Source organism: Malania oleifera, chromosome 3, assembly GCF_029873635.1.
Source record: "Malania oleifera isolate guangnan ecotype guangnan chromosome 3, ASM2987363v1, whole genome shotgun sequence".
Lineage (NCBI taxonomy): Eukaryota > Viridiplantae > Streptophyta > Magnoliopsida > Santalales > Ximeniaceae > Malania > Malania oleifera.
This window is the reverse complement of record NC_080419.1, coordinates 124869885-124894469: the sequence shown is the minus strand read 5'-3', so window position 1 is coordinate 124894469 and position 24585 is coordinate 124869885. Positions and strand designations below refer to the sequence as shown.

At 37.3% G+C, this 24585-nt stretch overlaps 3 protein-coding genes across 4 annotated transcripts in view; 1 reads left to right on the top strand and 2 right to left on the bottom strand.

The window, feature by feature from the left end:
* LOC131150973 (uncharacterized) overlaps positions 1–1199 on the top strand; it is a 29463-nt gene extending 28264 nt beyond the window's left edge. For both annotated transcript variants that reach the window (XM_058102099.1, XM_058102100.1), the window contains exon 5: positions 678–1199. In XM_058102099.1, the coding sequence (XP_057958082.1) occupies positions 678–1065 (388 nt within the window). In that variant the 3' untranslated portion in view covers positions 1066–1199. The remainder of the gene's footprint in view (positions 1–677) is intronic.
* LOC131150972 (probable leucine-rich repeat receptor-like protein kinase At1g35710) lies at positions 678–3035 on the bottom strand. The gene has a single exon (XM_058102098.1). It carries the CDS (start codon positions 2713–2715, stop codon positions 1468–1470), a length of 1248 nt encoding a protein of 415 aa, XP_057958081.1. The 5' UTR covers positions 2716–3035; the 3' UTR covers positions 678–1467.
* A 762-nt stretch (positions 3036–3797) lies between these two features.
* LOC131150971 (B-box zinc finger protein 24-like) lies at positions 3798–14207 on the bottom strand. The gene is made up of 4 exons (XM_058102096.1): positions 14112–14207; positions 13649–14002; positions 5189–5491; positions 3798–4332 (listed from the first exon to the last, which is right to left on the bottom strand). Exons 2-4 carry the CDS (start codon positions 13829–13831, stop codon positions 4111–4113), a joined length of 708 nt encoding a protein of 235 aa, XP_057958079.1. The 5' UTR covers positions 13832–14002; positions 14112–14207; the 3' UTR covers positions 3798–4110.
* Between the last annotated feature and the right edge of the window lie 10378 nt (positions 14208–24585).

The following is a 24585-nucleotide window of genomic DNA, read 5'->3' as shown; positions in this document are numbered from 1 at the left end:
GTTGTGCTTAGTTCTAAGCATAGAGATCATTGTTGTCACTAAATAAAAGGTGTGGAAAATGAAATTCAAATGAAATTAAAATTTGTATTTTTCTCTTGAAAAACAGAGTTGTTTCTAAATATTAACAAAAATTGTAATATTGGGCCCATATTTGGCAGTTAAATTTATTTTTTTTAAAGAACAGAATCGGCCTTCATTTTTTTATTCCTTGATGCTTTTCCAGTTCTGGATGTTCTTGATTCTCAATGCTTTCAAAAGGTGAGAAAGTAGTTCTGGATCTGCAACACAAATAGCTCGTTTAAAATAGCTTCACTTCTTGAAATGGTGAATGGTGATCCTTGGCACCGAGGAATATGAGGCTAAAGTGTCTGTGATGATCTGTAACTTATTATATCTTATTTCAGTCAAATATTCTGTTTCTCTCACTGCAACCAACTCTCCTTGGCCCTACCCCCTTCTAATGTTGCAACTCTGATGATACACCCTTCTTCACTGCAAACAAGTCTTGTGTAATGCATTGAAAGTGAAATTGAACATTTTCTTCTACTCTTATTTATTCATGGTTTGTGTCAGAACCATCCACATCTTCATCTTCTTCATCTGCTCCCCCCACCCTCTCTCTCTCTCTCTCTCTCATGCACCTAGATTTTTATTACATGTTTTCTTCTTTCTTCCAGGTTTAGCCCGGAAGCTCTGAACTGGCTGTTTGTCAAGGGATTGGTTGGTTGGGCTTTGCAAGTTTCGCTGCTGAAAGTATCATTGCTTTCATTGGGTAGTGGAGAGGCACCATTGCTGGACATTGTGGCTTATGCAGGATATACTTTCACAGGGATGTGTTTGGCAGTTCTTGGAAGGATCATTTGGAGTTATTCGTATTATTTTATGGTTCCATGGACCTGCTTATGCATGGGGATCTTCTTGGTGAAAACAATGAAACGAGTTCTTTTTGCAGAAGTGAGGAGTTATGATTCCAGCAAGCATCACTATCTCTTGCTCTTCATTGCTTTGGCTCAGTTCCCTCTTTTCATATGGCTTGGCAACATTAGTGTCCACTGGCTTTTCTAGCTTTTTCACTCTCTATACTGTAGTTGTAACAATTCATGTTCCTAACACTCACTTTTTAAAGGCAATTTGGCCATTTTGGTTATTTCCAGCTGGTTGATTTTGATATCTTTTTTAATCATAATCCTTTAAATGTCCATCATTTTCTTTGGATGCTCATACTTTTACTGCTTGATGAATACAATGGAATGGTGTTTGCATGGAACAGTAAAACATGTTTAAACTCACTCATACATCGTTTTACGGAGGAGAAGATACTGGTGAAATAATTTGTTTACCTATTTTTCTAGTTGACTGGTCTCTACCACAGGTGGTTAAATATGTAATTACCTAATTAAATGCATTACTGGAAGTATTATGAGTTTGCTGGACCATACCAACAGTTCTGCTCGTTCAGGTCTCTAATCATCTCCTACTATCTTGCCCCACACATTCTGAAGCTGGTCTTTGCCCTCCGTGACACAACGGGACATTTGATGGGCACTTAAGGCAGTTGTTTGCAAGGCTGCCACTGACCGTCATTGCTCCAGTGCTGCTGAACTGAGGGGGAAGACTCCCCACAAGGAAATTGTGATCCAAGAACAAGATTCTCCAGGATTCCCCCAGCTTCTCACCGTACTCCCTTGGAATTCGACCCGAGAACTGGTTATTCCCCAAGTTGATAGATGTCAAGTTCTCTGCAGTGACCAGATCCACGGGCAAATGTCCTTGCAGGGAATTTCTTTGTGCATCAATCACTTGAAGCTGTGTTTGGCTGCCGGTAAATTTTCCCACCTCTAATAATGTAAAACGGTTCAGTGAAACGTTTACGCTAATCACTTCGGGCAATGTGAGAATTTCCTTTTCTATGGAACCTGAAAACCTGTTATCACTCAAATCTAATGATAAGAGCTGTTCAAGGTTCCCTATTGAAGAAATACGGCCTGAAAGGATATTGTGGCTGAGTGATACTGTCTGTAAGCTTTTGGGAAGCTTTGGCATACCTCCATAGAGCTGGTTACTGCTAATATCTAAAGAGGTTAGTTGCCAGAGTCCTGTGAGGTCGGGGATTGTTCCTGAGAACCCATTGTTTGACAATATTAAATGTGTTAGGCTCCGAAGCCCAGATATGGAGGCAGGAATGGAGCCAGAGAGCTTGTTCTGTGACAGGTCGACAATTTCAAGCCTCCTAAGGTTACCAACTCCGGTAGGGATGGTTCCAGTGAAGAAATTTTCTGACAGGGTAAGTGTGGTGAGCTTTTGTAGATTGGAAATTGTATCAGGAATTGGACCTCGGAACATGTTCTTGTTTAGATTAAGGATGATGAGCTCTGTTAAGTTCCCAATTTCTGGTGACAGGAACCCATCATACCCAGCTCTATCCAGATTAATGGCTGTTACCCTGCTGCTAGAGTTGTCCTCAGGGATGGTGCATAAGATTCCAAGGAATTGGTCTCCCGAACTCTCACACGGGTCTGCCTGAAAGTTCCAGCTATTGAGGAAAGAAGAGCTGGAAATGGAATTGGGATCGAGAGAACTCAGCAGAGAATGGAGAGCTTCAGCATCCGACCCTAGGGTTTTTGAATGAACAATCCTTTGGATAAAGGTCAGACAGATGGTCAGAATGGTGCAATAGAAACAGAAAGAGATCATGGAACACATCAGTTTAGCCATTGGTTGCTAGGGGTCAGATGGATCTGAAAAGTTTTGTGGTCTCAGCTGTTCATGGGAAGGTCTTTATATAGGCATATTTGGTTGTAGGTGTTGGGAATCAACTAGATTGGTATGTTTCATTTAAAGAACCTGTTCAGGGAATATGTTTTCAGGTTGATTTCTTTGGTCATGCCAAGAAGTTGGTCTCTCTTCCTCCGCCACCCCCCCCCCCCCCCCCCCCCCCCCCCCACCACAAAAAAAAACAAAAAGCCTTGGGGATGCTGGAAGTGCAGACTTGAAAGCTTGGTTGGTAGATGGCGTTTTTGCACCAATAAAAAAAAAAAAAAAAAAGAAGAACTTGTGGGGTGCTGGAAGTGGAGGCTTGAGAGCCTGGTTGGTAAATGGTGTTTTTGTCTGGAAGATACTGGTCTTCTCAACCTAACCATCTTTAGTGAAGAAAGTGCAATCTTTCCATCCACCATTTTTCTAAGATCATCAAATAGTTTTTTTGCTAATGTCATTTCTCAAAATGAGGGGGAAATTATCATTTATAATGCAGTGTTTTGCTGCTGAATTCTCAAAGAAAAATTCAGAAAGGCTTAGATGCGCCATTTATTGCTTCTGCATGGGATTTTCTAATTGGTTAATTCAAAATAGGGTTTTTAACCATTTTGCACTTGACATCAATTCATTTTCTGAAACTGCTGCCATCAGTTTGAGACGAGAGAAAAATGAAGAGACTTTTATCAGTTATTTAATTTTTTATTCCGTCAAATCTTATAATTTCTTGTCATATTTGTGTAATTCCCAGAATGCTCGGTAATTCTAGCAGCCTATTTTTTTTACATTTAAAGCACTGAATTTAACCAAGACTGAACGTTACAAGGTCTTCCATGCAGGCACTGCCTATATGTTGGTCTCCGAAATGTGCCTGATTCTGGTTATTATTATATATATTTTTTTTAAAAAAATAAGAGGCTCAGAACACCAAGGCTGAAGCTCAGAATTTTAATTAGTTTGAATGTCAGCATGGGCCATTGGGATTTCACCATTTTATAGCAAAATGTTGTAGAATATACAGAAGCTTACAGTTTACACAATGCTAACAGCAATAAACATACAGCAATAGTATTTAATAGTTACTCAGTTACAGTGTAATGAGTAATGCACACTACAGCATTGAAGCGCTATTCTGTAAATCAATAGACAAGTTTTCCCTTGCCCAAAAGCCCCCTAGAAGAAAAAAGAAAGACAGAAAGTGAGTTGCCAAAAACAAACCTTTTACCAACACACATGATTACAACTTCCCCTTAAAAGAAAAAAGAAATGTTGATAGTTACATCCATGATATGTATTGTAACCCATCATCCTTACAGGCATGTGCTTCCACACCATACATTTTATTCGCATCGAAGTTCAGCCAAGATCAGGGACAGTGAAGTGATCATCATCATCATCTGGGATTTCGATCCTGGGTTTCTTGTGGGGCATGTAGGATTTGGTTGGTCTGTATGAGGTGGACTGTGGAATTGGAAGTTGAGGGACCTCAGCTGCTGCTAATGTCTCCTGAGGAACCTGCTCACCAAAGATGTCCATCCCGGCGAACCATTCAAGCTCTCCAAACTCAAGCTGTTCTTTCTGCACAGAGAGGGGAAGAAACATGAATTAACAAAAAAGAAAACCAAACAAAAACAAATGGATCAAGGGATAAAGCATATATAGTCATACAGATCATGCTGATGGTTTTAGCAATTCACTTCTGCATCAAATACTGCTTAGAAATGAGTCGGAAGCTCTATAAATTTTCATTGTTAGTAAGAAAAATCCTGAAAAGGTTCTAGGTAGTCAACATCCCAGAGCCTTGTGACCAAAATTAAGTCTGAGAGTTTCAAAACAACTGCTTCAGGATTTACCAAATCAACCCCAGCGAAGGTTAACATTTGCAAACTTTTTGTGGCTTTTGATTTTTTAATTTTTAATTTTTAATTTTTCTTTTTTTTTGCAAGAACTTCTAATGAGTGTTCTTCATTTTTTACAATCTTAAAACTTTATGTTCTGTATGTTTATCTGCTAAATTATTCTGCTACATGAAGAGACCTGTAGCTCTGTGGGTTTATGCATGTCTTACGCGCAACAAGTTGTTTGGACAGAGGAAGTGCTACTTGATGAATTGTAAAGTTTCTGAAAACATGTTTTAAACTAGTGGATGGTATCGACTTGGGCATGGAAACATAGGAAGTGAGCAGTTTGTTTACTTTCTGCAGAAAATCTCAAATTTCATTAATATGTGTGTATTTGATTCTCTACACTCATTGAAACAAATGCTAGTGTAACATAAAAAGAGTGAGTAATGCCATCTAAAATTACTCTTTCAGTCTCCAGGTTCTCCAGAATCCAAACTATATATTTTTAGCATAGAGATTACACTAACATACATAAACATGTAAGATGAGCAAAGAATATTTGACCTCTCATACATAGAAATTTCCCTTACCTTCTCATAAGTTTCGAAATCAGAAATCTGTAACAAGTCATCAATGACCCAAGAAGGAGATGTGAAGCCAGAGGCTTGCTGTACAGGAGTTTTCATGGCAATCTGTCGGATGTTCTGATTGGGTGGATCTGGGCAGTTCTTGTCAGTGGCCCTGTTACAATTTGAGCTCAAGGCCACTTGAACCCCTGTTGCTAAAAATCGTTGGTGGTTTGCAGAAAGGCTATTGGCTGCATGTATTGGTTCATCACAATCCTTGCATAAAAGGGCTCTGTCTTCAACACAAAAAATGAAAGCAGCATTCTCCTGCACATGAGAGAGAGAGAGAGAGATTTTAGCAAAAAGCAACACGAGCACATAAAACAAATCATAACATGGTTGAGACCATAATGCTTGAGTTTTTTTCTGATAAGTAGCATAAAGAACTTTCTTTCTTCTTCACTTCTTGTAATATTAAAATTAGGTAGGTAAGGGAAGGTGGAAGGTGAGGGTGTCTTTGACCCCGTAAGGAGGCTTGTACCTGAGCACTTTATAACCTACATATCTTACCAAAAGACTTGCTGTCATCTTCTACAAAGTGGCCCACTTATTAGTTATATGTATTTAACCACTAAGCATCCTTAAAACCTGACTTAGTTTTTTGTAGTTAAAGAAGTAATCTCAAATTTCACATATATAATGAATAGTTCCTAATTTTTTGAGTGAACATCTCTGAGGCTTGACATTTTCCTTACTTTTCACGGATTTTCCTGCTTGGTTTCCCAGGACCATGAGTTTCCCTAGACTGTAGAACTTCAATAAATTTGAGATGCATGCTTTTATGAGATGCAGGGTAACTCCAATTTTCTTTGCACTATACCGATCAGATCAGTCAGCCTTATGTACATCTCTTACCAAAGCTGACATTGATTTCAAGTATGTGGACTTGCCACTGCAAGCCTCAAGGTGGATTAATCAAAATCGCAGCTGTGCTTCGAAACTGCTTCCTTTTAACCAGATATTCTCTTCTACATAAAACAATATTGCAGGCTTAAAATTCCACTTGCTCTCCAGAAAAATACCATGTTTTCTTTAGTCCATTGACCATATGAATAAATCCATCTGTCAGCAAACTGTCCAAGATTTAGCACATCAACTTTATCTCGCGTTAAACCCGTAATTGTGCAATAATAAACAGGTAAGCTTCCCCATCAGCCCAAGCATCATTAGCCTTATTAACTATTTGTAACAACTGCCTATGACAAAATATACTTTTAAAATCTAAGACTACTAGAAATGTTGGGCTCTAAAAGTCATTTTGGATCATTTGAAAGCTGTTTCAGGCTTAAAATTCCACTTGTTCTCCAGAAAAATAACATGTTTTTTTTAATCCACTGGTTCATTAAACTCTATTTCACTACCCATGCATGTAATTCACATGAGCCTATCCTATTTCCACTGATTGAGTTGTTAAAAATTAGCATAAACATTATTGTTCATGATCAAGAAGATTTAAAATTTGAACAAAGAATTCTAGTATCATTTGATCTTAGCCCATTGAACTTTCCTGTCCAGCAGATGCAGATAATTGCTGTATGTCTGAGGGAGAATTGCATGAAATAAACATATAAAGTGAATGAAAGAGGTTGGATCATGCCTGCCAATACTTTGCACCAAGTTCAAACCGCAGGTGATGATCACTTATAGCTATACTTGAATAGAACAACTCACATGCCATAATGTACCCAAAGCTGACTGCAAGCTGTTAACACCAGAGGAGTCCATAGGCGTGTTTGATACACGAGTGAGCACCAACTTGACCCAATAAAGTGAATGGAAAAGGTTGGATCATGCCTGCCAATACTTTGCACCAAGTTCATACTGCAGGTGATGATCACTTATAGCTACACTTGAATAGAACAACTCACATGCCGTAATGTACCCAAAGCTGACCGCAAGCTGTTAACACCAGAAGAGTCCATAGGTGTGCTTGATACACATGAATGAGTACCAACTTGACCCAATAAAGTGAATGAATGAGGTTGGATCATACCTGCCAATACTTTGCACCAAGTTCATACCGCAGGTGATAATCACTTATAGCTATACTTGAATAAAACAACTCACATGCATTAATGTATCCAAAGCTGACTGCAAGCTGTTAACACCAGAGAAGTCCATAGATGTGCTTGATACACATGAGTGAGCACTAACTTGACCCAAAAGCTTAAACTTATTGGGTCTTGGGCCCAACGACTCTATTTGGATCCATCTTGGAAGCTTAGATGATCTAAGAGTCGGCTCTGATACCACTTGTTAGAAGCAGAGGAGTCCATAGGTGTCTCGATACACATGAGTGAGCACCAACTTGACCCAAAAGCTTAAGCCTATTGGATCTTGGCCCCAATCATGTATATAAGCACCCATCATCTACTCACTTTTTCCAATGTGGGACAAACTCACAAGTGGAATTCTTAACACAAGCCTACCAGAATTATGTCCTCCAGGCAAAAACCTCTAGAAAAATAACCTAAAATTCCATTTGATTCTCAAGAAAGTAAAGGAAAAGAAAAGAAAATTTGCAACTTTACAACTAGAGGGGTTAAAAGACCCAACCAATCCAACAAACAAACATCATAGCCATAGAAGAATGAAGATGAAGAAATTCGAAAAAAAAAATTACTTGGCAAATGTCACACGGAGGGAGCTTGCTGGAGAGGCACTAAAGAAGAAGCCTTTGGTGCTTGCTAGCGAGTTTGTTCGCCGCATGAACTTCAATATCGCATTTCGCGCACAGAGCCGCCTCATCGGCGCAACAAATCACGGTTGCTGGCGCTCTCTCACACAGATCACACTGAATTTTCATTGTCTCACCCTTCCCTAATTCTCTTCAAGTTCTTTTGCAGTTTTGGGAGATACCCACATGCCAATTGAACAGTAAATCGAAGAGAAATCTACGAGAAGCGATCTTTTCAAGATTTGGCGAATACCCAAATAGAAAAATGACGCAATTCAGAACTCAAAGGCCCTTCCCTGCTGAAATTTCACGTATATTCTTTGTCTAAACAAAAAAGTATCAACAGGAGAAGGGGACTGACCAAGGAGAGAAACAGGGAAGCTGAGAAGAGGGATAAAAAGGCATACTAGATATTGCAGAGGCATAATTTGTCATTCATACTGCATCGAGTTTTAGGAAATGTATCTTATGGTATGAAATGTAAAATCCTAAACTCATCATTGAGCTTAACCAATAAATTATTTTCAAATGATAAATTTAATTTAAGGAACTTATAAGCTCATCCCCATATTAGAAAATATTAGCCATGCCAAGTATTGATAATTGAATATATATTCGTTGACTGCATAAATGAGGGAGAGCAAAGTGTTTATTTCTAAACTGAAAATCACTATCCATATATTATGGAATGTTTAAACCCTTGGTGGATAGTTAATCATAATCATTACTTTGAATGCTCACAATCCATCCTTCATTTTAAAGATTAATCATATAAAGATGGATAAGCTATATTTTTTATAAACTGCATTGGGCTGAACGCCAACTGTCCATTCTTAACTTTAAAGTTACATAAATTGATGGATGGTTAAGTAAAATCATTTGAACTGAATTCTATATGTCCCTTCTCATCTAATGATTATATTTTCTAATGAATGGATAATTTTCCTTATTATTTGCTTTGAGCTGAATGCAACTATCCATTGCTTGTAAAATGAATATATTATTTAATGGATAGTCTACAGATATTGTCTACTGAATTGCATGCCTTTATTGAATGCCTCCTAAATCGCGGATGTAGTGATATGAATTATATGCTGGTAGTGGATATAGGTTCTCGCATGTTTGAGCTGAATTATAAATTGATTGCGTGAATCTATTAGGTTTTTAGGTACATGGAAAAATGGGAAAATATTCAATTTACAGACGGCATGTTGCCGAAATTTTGATAGAACTTTTCCTAAAAATGAAACCATGCACTTGAATAAATGATGATAAAATGCATGCTAGGTGAACTTTTTGATTATTTTTATAATGCATGCAAAATAATTAATTAGTTAGCTAGTGCATGTTGAATTATAAATGGTATGTGCTAAACTAAATAACATACACAGTCTTCATGTTTATTTCCTAGGTTGCTAGATCATTAAATAGATTAGTATATGTTAAATCCTATTGGTTTGCGCTAAACTGAAAACATGTACGCATTTTATGGACCTAGGAGAAACTAGTTCATGGACACCATTTGGTCCAATTCTTTGGGTTATATACTTTTATTCCGGACCCAAATGGTAAAACATCATCCCTGTAATCAATCGTTACATGTTTTGATGATGGTCCATAAACTAGGGCAATTGCATGACATAGGGGCAGCATTCACTTATTATATACTCATTGAGTATTCTGAGTTGTGTTATTTTCATATTGGTCCACTATTGCAATTACCTTTGAGTATAGCCCTAAATTGGCTATCAAGCTTTTAAAATGAAATGCAATATGTCATGCATACGTGCTGAATGATTAATATTTGCTGCATGTTGAAATCCTTTGGAAAGGATGAACGTATGAGGAATGCTTTTAAATGACTATCATCCTTGAGCTAAATGCAAGTATGTATGCATGCAAATATACAGGGGGGGCTTAAGCCCCACTTTTAGGAAAAATGAATAAGTGCTTAATGCCTATAATCTCTTGCATTCTAAGTAATATTAAGAAGGATGAACACATGTTGAATGTGCTTAATTGAAAATTCATCCTTGGACGTAAACGCACTTATGTGTGCTTGAGACTATACCGGGGAGTTTAAGCCCCATCCTTCAGGAAATGGATTTTAAGTCACCTGACCCATGGACTCACATTATTACTGTTTCTACTTTTTGAGTCCTAAGACCTTTTGGCACACCTTGAACATCATATCCTATTTTCACTGAATTATCTTTGATATGGATTGTTCTTGGTATGCACGAACACTGCACATAACTTAATGTTTGCATTTTCTGATGCATGTGTTATCCACAGTGTCTAAGCACATATTCAGATTGATAGGGGGAGCACTTAGAAATTAAAATTATATCTTGCTATGCTCACCAACATTATAGACTTAGATTTGTTCTTGAAAATTTCTGTGGCTTGTGTACTTTAAAGCATGTTGTTTTGAAAATTATATATGAAAATATTTTGTTTGCCACAGTTCTTTACTTTGCCATATGATCCTTGATTTTAAATTTATTTAACATCTTTGGATCTATGTGGTTGCATTTTTTATGGTACTTTGTAATTTGTGTTTAAATGAAAAACCAGAAAAATAATGCTTGCTTGATCCTTGAATTAAAGTTTCTTTTTCAGCAAGCATCCCTCCTAACATTTATTGATAATCATAAGGGGAATATAGATATTTATTTACTTGTATATATTTATATATATCTATATTCTTATGACAAGAAATGATTTTAAATGATATATATCTAGTTTCTTGCTTTATGCTTTATGCTTCATGACTTATGCTATCCTGTCTTAAAAATTTTTTATCATGAAATTGTCTTAAGGGTGTTGCATTGCATAACTGGTTCATTGATTGTTCATGAAATGCATATGAACTAGTTAGACCACTCTTATGCTCAAACCAACACTTGCAATCATATGCCGCATGTTTTTAAATTCCAATCTTTTGCGGGTCTTATGTTGTGTTCAACATGAATTGGTTTGTGTATACTTCTAGTTTGACCATGTTTATCATGGTATTCTTTTTAATAACCAGTTATATTGTGTTGTATGAAAAATAAATGCCAAAACCATAAAGGGAGAGTATTTTCTAAACAAATTGAAATTTTTTTCAAAAAGGGGAGTTCTCTTCCTAAGTGTGTTTTTAAATATTCAAAGGTTTTCTACTTAATTTAACCCTTTTTGCTGATGCCAAAAGGGGGAGAATTTTTATGAGCAAAATATTTATGACCAAAATGTTTATGACCAAAAGGGGGAAATTTCTTGAGGGCAAATGACATAGGGGCAAATTTTTGAGCCTGTGTTTGAATGCTAAAATTAAATGCATGATAATTTGTAATGTCTTCTTTCGTGAATATGTCTGTACTTTATTGTTTATACTTTCTATACATATTGTTGGGAGGAGCCTTTTTAGGCTGTACTTATTTTACTCTTATGTGTTTTTCATCATAAAAAAGGGGGAGATTGCTGGCTTTTTGAGTTCGATCTTTGTTTTGATGCTGACAAACACAATTGTCTCTTATGTTTGTATTTAAATGTTGAACATATATAATTCAGATCACACATAAGATCAAGAGAACATGGAAGTCAAGACAGGACTTAAAAGCTCAAAACTGGCGTATTCCATGATGTCAAAGAGCAGAGGAGTAGAAGAACACATTTGAGTTTAATTGTATTGCATTAATTTTATATATCTTTGGTCTGTAATAAATTTATACATCCTGCATGATATGACTTAATGCTCAAATAGGCCTTAAACTGATCGTAGGGAACCAAAGGCCATAGACAGACTTAAGGGCAGGTCGACCGATGTTGGGTTTTTGGGTTTAATTAAAAAGCTTAAGCCATTGAATGACAATAGGAACCATGACCCTTACACTTGAATACCACATGCTTTTTCACCAGGTTGAAATTGCACAAGAGACCAAAGAGGACATTAAGGCCATTTTTTGTGATGTTTCAAGTGATCGAACCTTGGCAATATAAAATGCCTTGGTCGACCGAACTGGCTAGAGGTCAATAGTTGACCATGCCTCTGGCGATTGAACCAAAATGAGTGTAGCTTCCACGGTCGACCGAACCCTGGTCACTAGCTTTTCCACTGCTCTCGGGCGACCGAACTTGTAGTTCAAAAAGGCCCCAGGCGATCGAACCTTATGATCTGGCAAACAGAACTTGAGGGCGGGCGACCGAACCTTGAAAGTTTGGATTTTCGACTTGCTTGGTCGACCGGCCACTGCCTTCGACAAACCGAACCTAAATTTCAATTCAAATTCTCTAAGTTTGTTGGGTCGACCAACCCTAAGGGTCAGCAAACCGAACCTCTCGGGTTGCCAATTTTTTACCGAGATAATTAAGGCTAAAACTCAATTAAAACATTTCCAAAATTCCTAATTTGTCCCCAACGGTCATATTTTGTTGAAAAACTATAAATACTCCTTCATTTGCTTTGATTAATAACTTTGATTAGAAAATATTTTCTCTCAAATATTTTTAACTTCTTGTTAATCAAAGTTCCTCTAACTTACTTTTTATTGCAAAAACTATTTCTTGGGGCCAATCTTTTACTCTCCAAAACTCTCTTTCATTTACTTGTAAATCATTTTTACAAGAGAGTAATTTTTATAGGCATTTTGTTTTTCATTCAAGGCATTAACTCTTTCATTTCCTTTTCACTTTGAAAATTATTTTGGGAGTTTGCTTCGATATTTCTCCATATATTTCCATAGTAAATATTATACTGGAGAAATACATTCTTACTTTGATTTGCACATTGAATATCAAATGTTTGTATTTTTATTTTGTGCAAAATCATTTTTAGAAAAGCACTCTTATTCTACTGAATATAACTCATATCATATTAGAGTGCATGTTATAGAACTTTCATGTTGTACATCTCAACTTAGTTGTAGAAGTATTTTCATATGTACAAAAATGTTTTTAATGCATCGGTTGGATTCAGCCCGGAATTGAACTGGAGAGTCTCAGCCCCGTAAGTGAGACCGATTGGGTTCAACCAGGAAATTGAACTGAAGAGTCTCAGCCACATAAGTGAGATAAGTTGGGCTCAACCTTATAATTCAACTGAGATTTACCTCGTCCCATAAGGAGAGATTGTAACGGCTTCTACTCCGCCTGTTTAAGTGAGCAGGGATAGTGTAATCCTTGGAGGTATGCCTAAGGCGAAAACATAGGCTGATTTGGCTAAACCTTAATAACAAATATTGTGTCGCTCTCTCTCTCCTTATCTCATTTACTTTCCACTCTTTAATTTCAGTATGTGTATGCATGTTTATGTTTTGTTATAACCATCTTGCATGCACATAGAATTAATTTAAATGAGATATACAACACCCGTATATGTATGCACACATTGCTCACTTACTTTATATACATATTTTATTTTGAATGGGATATAAGATGTGATGAATCGGCGTAATTATTTAAATTAGCGAAAAAGTATTAAATGTCCAATTCACCCCCTTTTGGGATCACACCAATTTCAACAACCCATTATCCACTCACTTCCAATGAGAGACAAACTCCCAACTAGAATTCTCAACACAAGCCTACAAACTATGTCCTCAAGGCAAAAACCTCTAGCAAAATAACTTGATTCTCAAAAAAGTAAAGGAAAAGAAAATTTACAACCTTACAACTAGAGGGGTTAAAAGATCCAACCAATTTCCAACAAACAAACATCATAGCCGTAGAAGAATAAAGATGAAATAATTCGAAAAAAAATATACTTGGCAAATGTCACACGGAGGGAGCTTGCTGGAGAGGGACTGAAGAAGAAGCCTCTGGTGCTTGCTAGCGAGCTTGTTCGCCGCATGAACTTCAATATCGCATTTCGCGCACAGAGCCGCCTCGTCGGCGCAACAAATCACGGTTGCCGGCGCTCTCTCGCACACATCGCACTGAATTTTCATTGTCTCGCCCTTCCCTAATTCTCTTCAAGTTCTTTTGCAGTTTTGGGAAATACCCGCATGCCAATTGAACAGTAAATCGAAGAGAAATCTACAGAGAAGCGATCTTTTCAAGATTTGGCGGATACCCAAATAGACAAATGGCGCAATTCAGAACTCAAAGGCCCTTCCCCGCTGAAATTTCACGTATATTCTTTGTCTGAACAATAAAGTATCAACAGGAGAAGGGGACTGACCAATGAGAGAAACAGGGAAGCTGAGAAGAAGGGACAAAAAGACATACCGATGAATGGCGCAGAGCACTCGGAGAGGATAAGAAAATAAGGGTCCTGGTTGGACCAACACCACCTTGCGTGGCTCTGCTTCTTCAACTACCTTCTCTCATACTTAATTGTTTTTCTTTTTAAATAAATTTTATGCAGCAAAAGTCTTCATGACACAATCAATTATCTTGGTGATATCCAAAAATATCTTTTTTGTTTCATTATTTTTAAGTTTTGGTTTTTAGTTCAATTAATTTTCTTAAGTTTTTCTTCTTTTAAAGCCTTCATAGTCAAAGATTCTAAAGAAGATGTACTAAAATTTTTAAATTTACAAGAATGATGTGAGACGAGGTGTGATATTATACAATTTAAATGCAGGCTCCAGTGAAGAAATAATTTATTGTCTAACTAATAAGTCTTCTTCAAGAAAAAACTGTGATTTTTTGTTTTTTTTTTAATTGTGGAATCTCAAAGATGAAAGTAGGGGAAAAAAAAATTAGGAGGATACACCATATCCACACCAAAAAAATATTTACTAAACTCGAATAAATAACTTGCATACTAATTTCCTTCATTCACGCAACGAATGTTGACAGATTAGGCTTTAATTCAAATATTTGAAATATTTGATATTTTTACAATTATAAAGGATGCACATAGGATTTGTATTCATTCGGTGGTAAAAAAATCTCTAAAGAATCTAACTTACAAATACATTATGTATTCTTACGTTGTAAACTAGATTGAGGTTATACCAAATTGCTTCTAGTTTTACCATCGTATTAGTAACTGTCCCAATTGTCACTAAGATGATTTATGATAAGACCACCAGTTCCAATTTGCCTTGACTTGATTGAAGAGTTATTATCAACATTTATTTTCATCTGGTTATTATCAGTAGGAATCCATTTAATTGGTCCAAAGTGCATATAAGAAGACAAATTTGTATAACAATGACCAATAATTGTATTACATTATTGCATCAACAACTAAGAAAGTATTGAAGAATGTCTCCTTAACTTTAGTATTTTGCATTCTCCAAATTACCAATAGGTGATAAATTCTCCTATTTAAGAATTTCTCCCATTAATAGTGTAGGAAGATTCTCCTTTAACCAAACATTTTATTGTGGATTGTATTTAGAAATTTGAGATATTTTTATAGGATATGTTGTAGGATCATTTAAAAAAAAATTGAAGGCAAGAGATTTAGGGAGAAGTTTATAACCAAATATATATATATATATATATATATATATATATATATATATATATATATTACTTATATGAATCAAAAAGAACATATGAAACAAATAGAAGTGCACTTACTCAACATACTTAATTGTGAAAAATAGTTTTTATTATTTATTTTTATTTTTTAAAAATTAGTAACAACATCACATTATTTTCTATTTTCTCGACATCTAAACAAAAAACTTAAAATAATAAATTTTCCAACCATATGATCCAAATGCTAACAAAGTGATATTTTTGTACTATTTAAAATAAAAAAAATAAAAAAAAAGAAATATATTTGAACCACTAAACAAATCCTTATATATATATATATATATATATATATTTTTATTTATTTATTTTTTTTTTGTCATACCATACTTATTTTTGATTTTTTATTTTTGCTTGGCTAGTCATACCATACATTGATTGCTCAAATTATTTACCAAATTGTAATGAAAAAAAAAAAAAGTCAAACAGGAAAGGATAATATGCAATATGTGTGCGTATATGTGTGTATATATATATATATATATATATATATATATGTGTGTGTGTGTGTGTGTGTGTGTGTGTGTGTGTGTGTGTATAAGTTTGGAAACATGGAGTCTGAGCCATGAATTTTCTTGATGCGAATGCGCAGCAGAAACCTTATACAACTTGAAATAATTTCAGAACAAGTAATGCAAACACTCAATGATGAATATACATAACAAGCAATCAATCACAATGAATAAAAAGAAAGCAACAAGAACACACAGAATAAGAAATTTACGGGGTTCAACAATTTGCCTACGTCCACAGGAGCAAGCGACTGATTTTTACTATCTCATGTCAAGCATATATCAAGCTTGAGAGAAATGGTGTATTCCCAAGAGGTGGTTTGAATTGGGTATTTAAAAAAACTTCCTAAGTCAAATTAATTTCGCAATCAGTATTTTGCAACCTAGGGTCTTTTTTATACAATTTTAATCCTCCAAATATACAGTATATAAAAGCATGTATGCAAAACAATCAAAACAATGTATGCAAAACAATCAAAACAATGTATAATTAAACATACATGTACAAAAATTGAAATGTAGAAATTTAAATAGATAAGGAAAAGAGAGAGAGACACAAAATTTGTTATCGAGGTTCGGTCAAATCAGCCTACATCCCCGCCTTAAGCCAGTAGCTCAAGGATTCACTATATGCTCACTTAAACGGGCAGAGCAACGCCACTTACACTCTCCTTACGGAGCGGAGACTTTCCGACTCAATTACAGGATTGAGCCATAACCAATTCTCCTTACAAGGCAGAGTCACCTCAAAAAGAGATATAAAATATTAGTGGAATGATTCCCAAAAAATAAATAAATAAATAATCGGATATAAAAGAAAAGGAAAAAAATAAAATAAAATTTATTTTTCTTTTTATTAATAAAAAATATTATTATTATTATTATTATTATTATTATTATTATTATTATTATCCTGAAGCTTCTGAAGCTCTTCTTTTTCTTCTTCTTCTTCTTTTCTTTTCTTTTCTTTTCTTCTGCCTGCGCGACAGACTCTCTTTCTCTCTCCTCTCATTCTCTCTCCCTCTCTCCTCGATTTCGTGGCGGATTTTCACCCGATCGAAAAGCGGAAGATATCGTTGGACTCAATTCTTCGCTGCCATCATTTCTATCAGAGCAGATTAGTGGTAGGAGCGGCGTAGACGTATCTCGTGGGGTAAGCCAATTCCCCCTTTTTATTTAATTTCTTACAAATTATAAGCATGATTGATGAACGGACACCACCACGAGAATCTAGGAATGATTCTCTACAAGTTTAGCGGGACAAAATTCTCGTGAGGTCGTCGTGGGTAAAACCCCAAATTTGGGGTACGGGGTTATTAAGGGGTTTATTTTTTAATTAATTAGGATTAATTTAGAAATACTAAAATATTGAGTATCTAGAGTTGAAGTAGAATGTTCGGAATTTAGGGTTCGGGTGAGTGCTGCGGGTGTAATTTTGGGACCCGCAGGCAAAATTTAGAAAATTAAGTGGGGCTGTTAAATGTTAGTTTAAATATTAATTTGAGGTATATGGAGCCTAAGAAAGGTTAGATGGGTACTATTTTGAAGAAATAGAGTAATTAATCTGGAAAAAATACAAAATTATAGGAGTTAAATTTCGGGTGCCAAAGGCGTAGGATCTAGGTATTAACGAGACTCTCAATAAGTCAGGTAAAGAGAATAAATTATAGTAGTATTTTTAAAATTATTATTTGAATTTATATGTGAAAATGAACATATGATATTTTGTCTGAAAATTATTATGATATAAATATTAGATAAATTGTGTGGCATTTGAGTAATTTTAAATTGTGATATTTTGGAGTGTAAAATATAACGATGAGTAATTTCTAAGAAAATATTGAAATGAGAATTACTGATGTGATTAATGAAAAATAATGAAATATGGTATTTATATGTGAGTAGAAATGTTTTGCATGAAAGATGAGATTTTGTGAATTTCTGATATTGAAAAATAATGAAACGTGGTATTTATTTGTGAGTGAAAATTATTTGGATGAGAAATGAGTTTGTACAAATTGTTGATATGATTATTTTAGGAAAATGTGAAAAATACGTGAAATATGATATATGATATTACGAGATGATGAATTGTGCACAGAAAATGATGAGAATATTTATATTGAACTAAATTGTGATATACAATATGATTGATGAAATGCCAATACCGCATAATGAATGCAGGTATGTGGTAGTGAACCCTGATGGATGGTTATGATATTGAGCACGGTATCGTTGCTAGTGGTGTTAGTGCAACCACACGGACTCTTGGAGCGTGTGGCGTGACAGTCGACTAAGCCATTTTGTAGGGTTGTTGGGTCCCCTGAATCTAGATTAGGGTTATAGGTTGACCAGTCGTACTACAAACGCGATTTGTGATATGATACTTTGATCTAACCGGGTCGGCCAACCGCGGTTAGATCCAGCCTTCGGGCTGTACAACCTTGACCATGGGGGGAAGCATGGCGTGGATAGAAAGATCCTCAGGGTGGCCATGAGTTATAGACGCAATGTTAGTATTTGATACCAAGGATGCTCATGAGTCAGAAAATAAAATGGAAATGAGAAAGAATGATAAAATTGGCTAAAATGAAAAATGAAAGAAAGAATGGAAATTGAGAAATAAAGAATGATAAAATTGAGAAATGGAACCGTGTGAATTAATACTATAAATAATTGAGGCGAAGTGAAACTCTCCGCTTGAGGGCTTACTGAGTAAGGTGAGTGCCTTGATAGGTATCAGTTGTGGCCATACCCGGCTGTATAACGTCTTAGGGCAGAGGAAAACTACCTGTATGGGCGGGTAATTTTCCCTATTCTCAGGAACTTCGCGGATAAATATGTGTTGGAAATCATAGAATTTGATAAATGATTTTAAATCTTATAAAAACTTGTGTTGTACATCTATACGATTATGAGAATGTGTATATCAGTATATTTTCTCAGATGAAATGATGATTTGAAAAGTAAAGTGTATCATAATTGTATTCATATGGCCACACACTGTAAATAATTTATTCCTTCTTACTGAGATTTGTCTCACCCAATTATCTACATTTTTCAGGGGACAAAGATAGGCCAGGCGATAGAGCTTCGTGACCATTGGGAGCTGAGACCCTGACACACATGGTGTGTTTTTGGACAAGGGGAGGTGTAATTCCCCTAGTGTTGAGTAGTTTTTGAGTTTGTGATAATGATATATATGTGTGTATGTAAATACTATGGGTATTGTATTCTGAATGATATAAATACACTATCTTCCGCTATTAGGTTGTATAATAAAATAACTTTGTACCCAATACCCAATGCGGGTCGGGTTGTACAAATGGTAGTAGGGTTGTTGACGTGGCCGGTTTGTGGATGTTTTTGATGACGGATGAATATTCATTTATTATTTATAAAAAAATTATACGAAAATCGGGGCGTCATAGTTTGGTATAAGAGCCTAGGTTGTTAGGTTCTGCAGACTTTAGTAGACAACGAAATACAATACCAGAGTATAGGAGTGGATTTTGAGAGAAATAGGAGATGGGTAGATTGAAATTTGGGTTAGTGATTGTTTGAGGATGAGGTGAGAATTTAGGATTCTATCTTGCGGCCTAGAGACAGGAGTACCGGGGTTGTTTTGGTGTTTTTCCTAGGGTGACGATTTCAGGAAAACCATGGATACTATCGCTAGGTCTTGTTTCTGAGTGGTAAGACTGAATTTTAAATGGGGATTAAGGATGTGGATAAAAGAGTAATTTATGAGTTATAGCGGTGTATGGGTTGTGTGATAGTGATTGTATGCCGAGAGTAGTTGTTTCCTTTGCAGGATGGATCTAGGGAACAGTAACATGAATGTGGGAGGTGATGGAGTAGGACCTTCCAGTATAGGTGGTGCAAACCCTGACGCGGTGTTGTGTAGCGTCACTCAATAGGGATGGCTGAGATGGCTAGGAGCTTAGGGGAGCGAAGCTGCACGATTGAGCAGTTCACGCGTATGCGACCCCCGTTTTTTCTGGAGGAGCGGACCCACTGGTAGCAGAGAACTGGGTTCAAGACATAGAGGACATACTAGTAGTCCTCTCATGTACAAATGAGCAGAGGGTGTTATTTGCCATATTTAAATTGACTGGGGAGGCAAAGCGCTGGTGGAGGTCAATGAGAGTACTGGAGGAGCAGAGGTCGGATCCTATAGCGATGACATGGAGTCACTTTAGGGAGATTTTCTTCGAGCGGTACTTTCCCGCTACGATCAGGAGTGCAAATGTATCGGAGTTTCTATATCTGACACATGGGTTTATAACAGTGCAGCAGTTCGCAGCGATGTTTGTTGAGCTATCCCGGTTCGCCCCGTATATGGTGCCAGATGAGGAGAGGAAGGCGAGAAAGTTTGAGGGGGGCTTGAGGCAAAACCTGTTTGAGCAAGTGGTAGGTTTCCGAGCTCAGACTTTCTCAGAGATAGTGGACAGGGCTACGGTGATTGAGAGCAGCATACAGAGAGGCGCAGCAGCCTAGAGCCAGAGGAAGAGGCTCGCGCCTTCTGATTTTCAGGCAGGGCCTAGTCGAGGGCTGTGGAGGAGATATGATACCAGAGGAGGACGATGAAAGGGAGGGGGAGATCGAGCAGTACAGGTCAGAAAAATGCTCCCTCCATATCTTAGATGTTTGAGGAGGCACCTAGGAGAGTGCCGAGCGAGAGAGGTTATTTTTTATCAGTGCCATCAGCCTGGGCATATCGTGAGGAACTATCAGGCACCACCAGTGGTAGTGGCTTCTCCTTGACCATACAGAGGAGGTTATCAGGCACCTCGAGGGGGACAGTAGAGGAATACTGCTCCAGCATGAGTTTGTGCACTGACGCCGGGAGATGCTAAGGCAGCTGGAGATGTGGTGACAGGTACAGTTTCAATACTATCATTTAAAGCTACTGTTTTGTTTGACTTTGGGGCGACGCATTTGTTTATCGCCCGGTATTATGTAAAGTTGTGTGGGTTTGAGCCTCAACAGTTAGATGTTAGTTTGTCTATTACTACGCCTACAGGGGTTGTGGGGATATATAGAAAGGTACTCGGGGATTGTCCAATGGATATTTAGGGTTGGTTTTTGTTGGCTAATCTGGTGGTTCTGGACATGCATGGGTTTGAGATAATCTTGGGTATGGATTGACTAGTTGCCCACTATGCTAGCATTGATTGCCATCAGAGAGAGGTAGTATTCAGACTTCCAGAGGGACAGGAGTACAGATTCGTGGGATCACGTGTGCGCAGCCCACCTTAGTTACTATCTACTATTCAGGCACGTGGATTGCTATTAGAAGCTTGATAGGGATATTTAGCCTGTGTGAAGGCAGTATCATAAGGGGAGTTGACGGTGGAGGAGATCCCAGTGGTGAGGGATTTTACTGATATATTTTCTAAGGATTTGCTAGGACTACCTCCTGATTGTAAGATAGAGTTCGTTATTGATCTGGTTCCGGGGACAGCACCGATTTCGAAGGCGCCGTATAGAATGGCACCGGCAGAGCTGAAAGAATTGAAAGAGCAGTTGCAGGAGCTGTTAGATAAGGGGTTTGTTCGGCCCAGTGTGTCGCCCTAGGGAGCACCAATTTTATTTGTGAGAAAGAATGATGGTTTGATGAGGTTGTGCATCGACTATCGAGAAATAAACAAAGTGACTATCAAGAAAAAATACCCACTCTCGCGTATTAATGATTTGTTTGACCAGTTACAGGGGACACAGATCTTTTCGAAGATATACTTACGCTTTAGGTACCATCATGTGAAATTCAGGGCAGAAGATGTTTCGAAGATGGCATTCAGAACATGGTACGGTCACGATGAATTTTTGGTTATGTCGTTTGGTTTGACGAATGCTTCTGTAGTGTTTATGGATTTGATGAACAAGGTCTTTCACCAGTACTTGGACCAGTTTGTGATAGTATTTATTGATGATATACTGGTGTATTCGAAGAGCCCAGAGGAGTATGAGGAGCATCTAAGTATAGTGTTGCAGGTGTTGCGAGAAAAGAAGCTTTATGCAAAGCTCAAGAAGCATAAGTTCTGGCTAGAACAGGTTACCTACCTTGGATACGTTATATCTAGGGGTGGTATTTCTATTGATTCAAGTAAGATTGAGGCGGTAGTAGACTAGGTACGACCAAAAAACGTGCACGAGATCAGGAGTTTCCTGGGATTGGTTGAGTAGTACCGTAGGTTTGTTGAGGGCTTCTCTAGGCTGTCAGGCCCATTGACCATATTGACCAGGAAGGGAGTGAAGTTTGAGTGATCTGAGGAATGTGAACAGAGCTTCCAGGAATTGAAGCAGCGACTCATCACTGCACATGTGTTAACGATTCCTTTAGGAGAAAAGGGGTTTGTGATTTACAGTGATGCGTCCCATAAAGGGCTCGGATGCATGTTGATGCAACGAGGGAGAGTGATAGCCTATGCCTCACGACAGTTGAAAGAATATAAGAAGAATTGCCCTACCCATGATTTAGAGTTGGCGGCGGTTGTTTACGCGCTGAAGATTTGGAGGCACTATCTATATGGGAGTAGGTGTGAGATATTTACTGACCATAAAAGTTTAAAGTATTTCTTCACGCAGAAGGAATTGAATATGAGGCAAAGGAGATGGCTGGAACTAATAAAGGATTACGACTGCACTATCAGCTACCACCCGGGAAAGGCTAATGTGGTCGCTGATGCATTGAGCCGGAAATCAGTGGATTCATCTATATTTGCAGTGGAGATTCAACATTCGATCCAGATGGATCTAGAGAGACTCAGTGTCGAGCTAGTAGAGGGCGATTATCAGGCGTTCATTGCTGACTTGGTTTTACAGCTGACTCTACATTAGAGGATTAAAGCAGCTCAAAAGAATGATGCAAAACTAGTAGAGCTTGTGGGAAAGGTACAAGATGGTCAAGAACCAGAGTTCAAAATTTCAGATGATGGAGCCTTGAGGTTCCATACCAGGTTATGTGTTCCTGCCGACCCTGAGATCAAGAAGGTTGTCCTAGAGAAAGCGCATCGGTCCCTATATATTGTATATCCAGGTAGCACTAAAATGTATAGGGATCTTTGAGAGTCCTTCTGGTGGAGTAACATGAAGAGGGAGATAGCTCAGTATGTGGATTAGTGTTTGATGTGCCAGCAAGTGAAGGCTGAGTATCAGAGCCCGGTGGGGTCATCGCAACCACTCCATATTCCTGAGTGGAAGTGGAAGCATATAACGGTGAATTTTGTCTCAGGATTACCGCCAGCATTGCATGGACAAGACGCTATTTGGGTAGTAGTGGATCTATTGACGAAGACTGCCCACTTTTTCACAATCAGAGTTAGCTACTCCATGGACATATTGGCTGAGTTATACATCTAAGAGATAGTTAGGCTCCAAGGTGTCCCATTGTCTATAGTTTCAAATAGAGACCCATGGTTCACATCTCGTTTTTGGAAGAGTCTGCAAGAGGCCATGGGTTCTCAGTTGTCGTTTAGTATAACTTTTCATCCTCAGACTGATGGGTAGACAGAGAAAACCATACATATTCTAGAGGATATGCTGCGAGCATGTGTGCTGGACTTTAGAAGTCGTTGGATGCAGTATTTGCCATTGGTTGAGTTTGCGTATAACAACAGCTACCAGGCCAACATTGGGATGGCACTGTATGAGGCGCTGTATGGTAGGAGGTGCTGATCCTTGTTATACTGGGATGAGGTTGGAGAGAGACAGGTATTGAGGCCAGAGTTAATACAGTAGACTTATTATAAAGTCAGACTCATCAGAGACAGGATCAGAATAGTGCAGAGCCGGCAGAAGAGTTATGCTGATACTAGTTGGCGAGAATTGGAGTTTGACGCAGGAGATCACGTGTTCCTAAATGTGGCGCCAATGAAGGGAATTATGAGGTTTGAGAGGAAGGGTAAGCTGAGCCCTAGGTATATTGGACCATTCGAGATTCTTGAGAGAGTGGGTCTAGTTGCCTATCGTTTGGCATTACCATCGGTCCTATCTAGGATCCATGATGTATTCCATATTTCTATGCTGAGGAAATACGTCCCAGACCCCTCCCATGTGATCAGATATGAAGCATTGGAGTTGGGTGATACTTTAGCTTATAAGGAAGTGCCAGTGTAGATTCTTGATTGGAAGGAACATGAGTTACATACGAAGAAGATTCCACTAGTGAAAGTTTTGTGGTACAATCATGCCGTTGAAAAGGCTTCTTAGGAACTAGAGGATCAGATGTGCCAAAGATATCCACACTTATTCACTGGAGCTTAGAGTTGAGCCACTCAAAATAAAAGGAATAATATTGTATATTTTTATTTGTATAGTGTAACATAGAATATATAGGGTTTTTAATGTTGAAATATGACTGACTTTGGAAGAATTTTGAAAAAGTTGTAATCTCCCAAAACCCTCGTTATAACCACGGTATTCCTCCGCCATAAGTGAGGATAATTAATAAAATTGAGGTGTTTTCTCTCTAAAGATGGAAAACTGATAAATAAACAAATTTTGAGGACGAAATTTTTATGAGGGGAAAATGTAATAACCCCAAAAAGGGATATAGAAGATTAGTATAATGATTCTAAAAAAAATAAAAATTAATTAATTAATTAATTAATTAATCGAATTTAAAAGAAAAGAAAAGAAAAAAAAATAAAAAATAAAAATTTATTTTTATTTTTATTAATAAAATATATTAT

Coding starts and splice junctions, on each gene's coding strand:
- LOC131150972 (XM_058102098.1), bottom strand. CDS start 2,715: ATGGCTAAACTGATGTGTTCCATGATCTCTTTCTGTTTCTATTGCACC.
- LOC131150971 (XM_058102096.1), bottom strand. CDS start 13,831: ATGAAAATTCAGTGCGATGTGTGCGAGAGAGCGCCGGCAACCGTGATT. Junction 5,492..13,648: donor CTCCGTGTGACATTTGCCAA/GTATATTTTTTT, acceptor TCTCATGTGCAG/GAGAATGCTGCTTTCATTTT. Junction 4,333..5,188: donor ATTTCGAAACTTATGAGAAG/GTAAGGGAAATT, acceptor CTCTCTGTGCAG/AAAGAACAGCTTGAGTTTGG.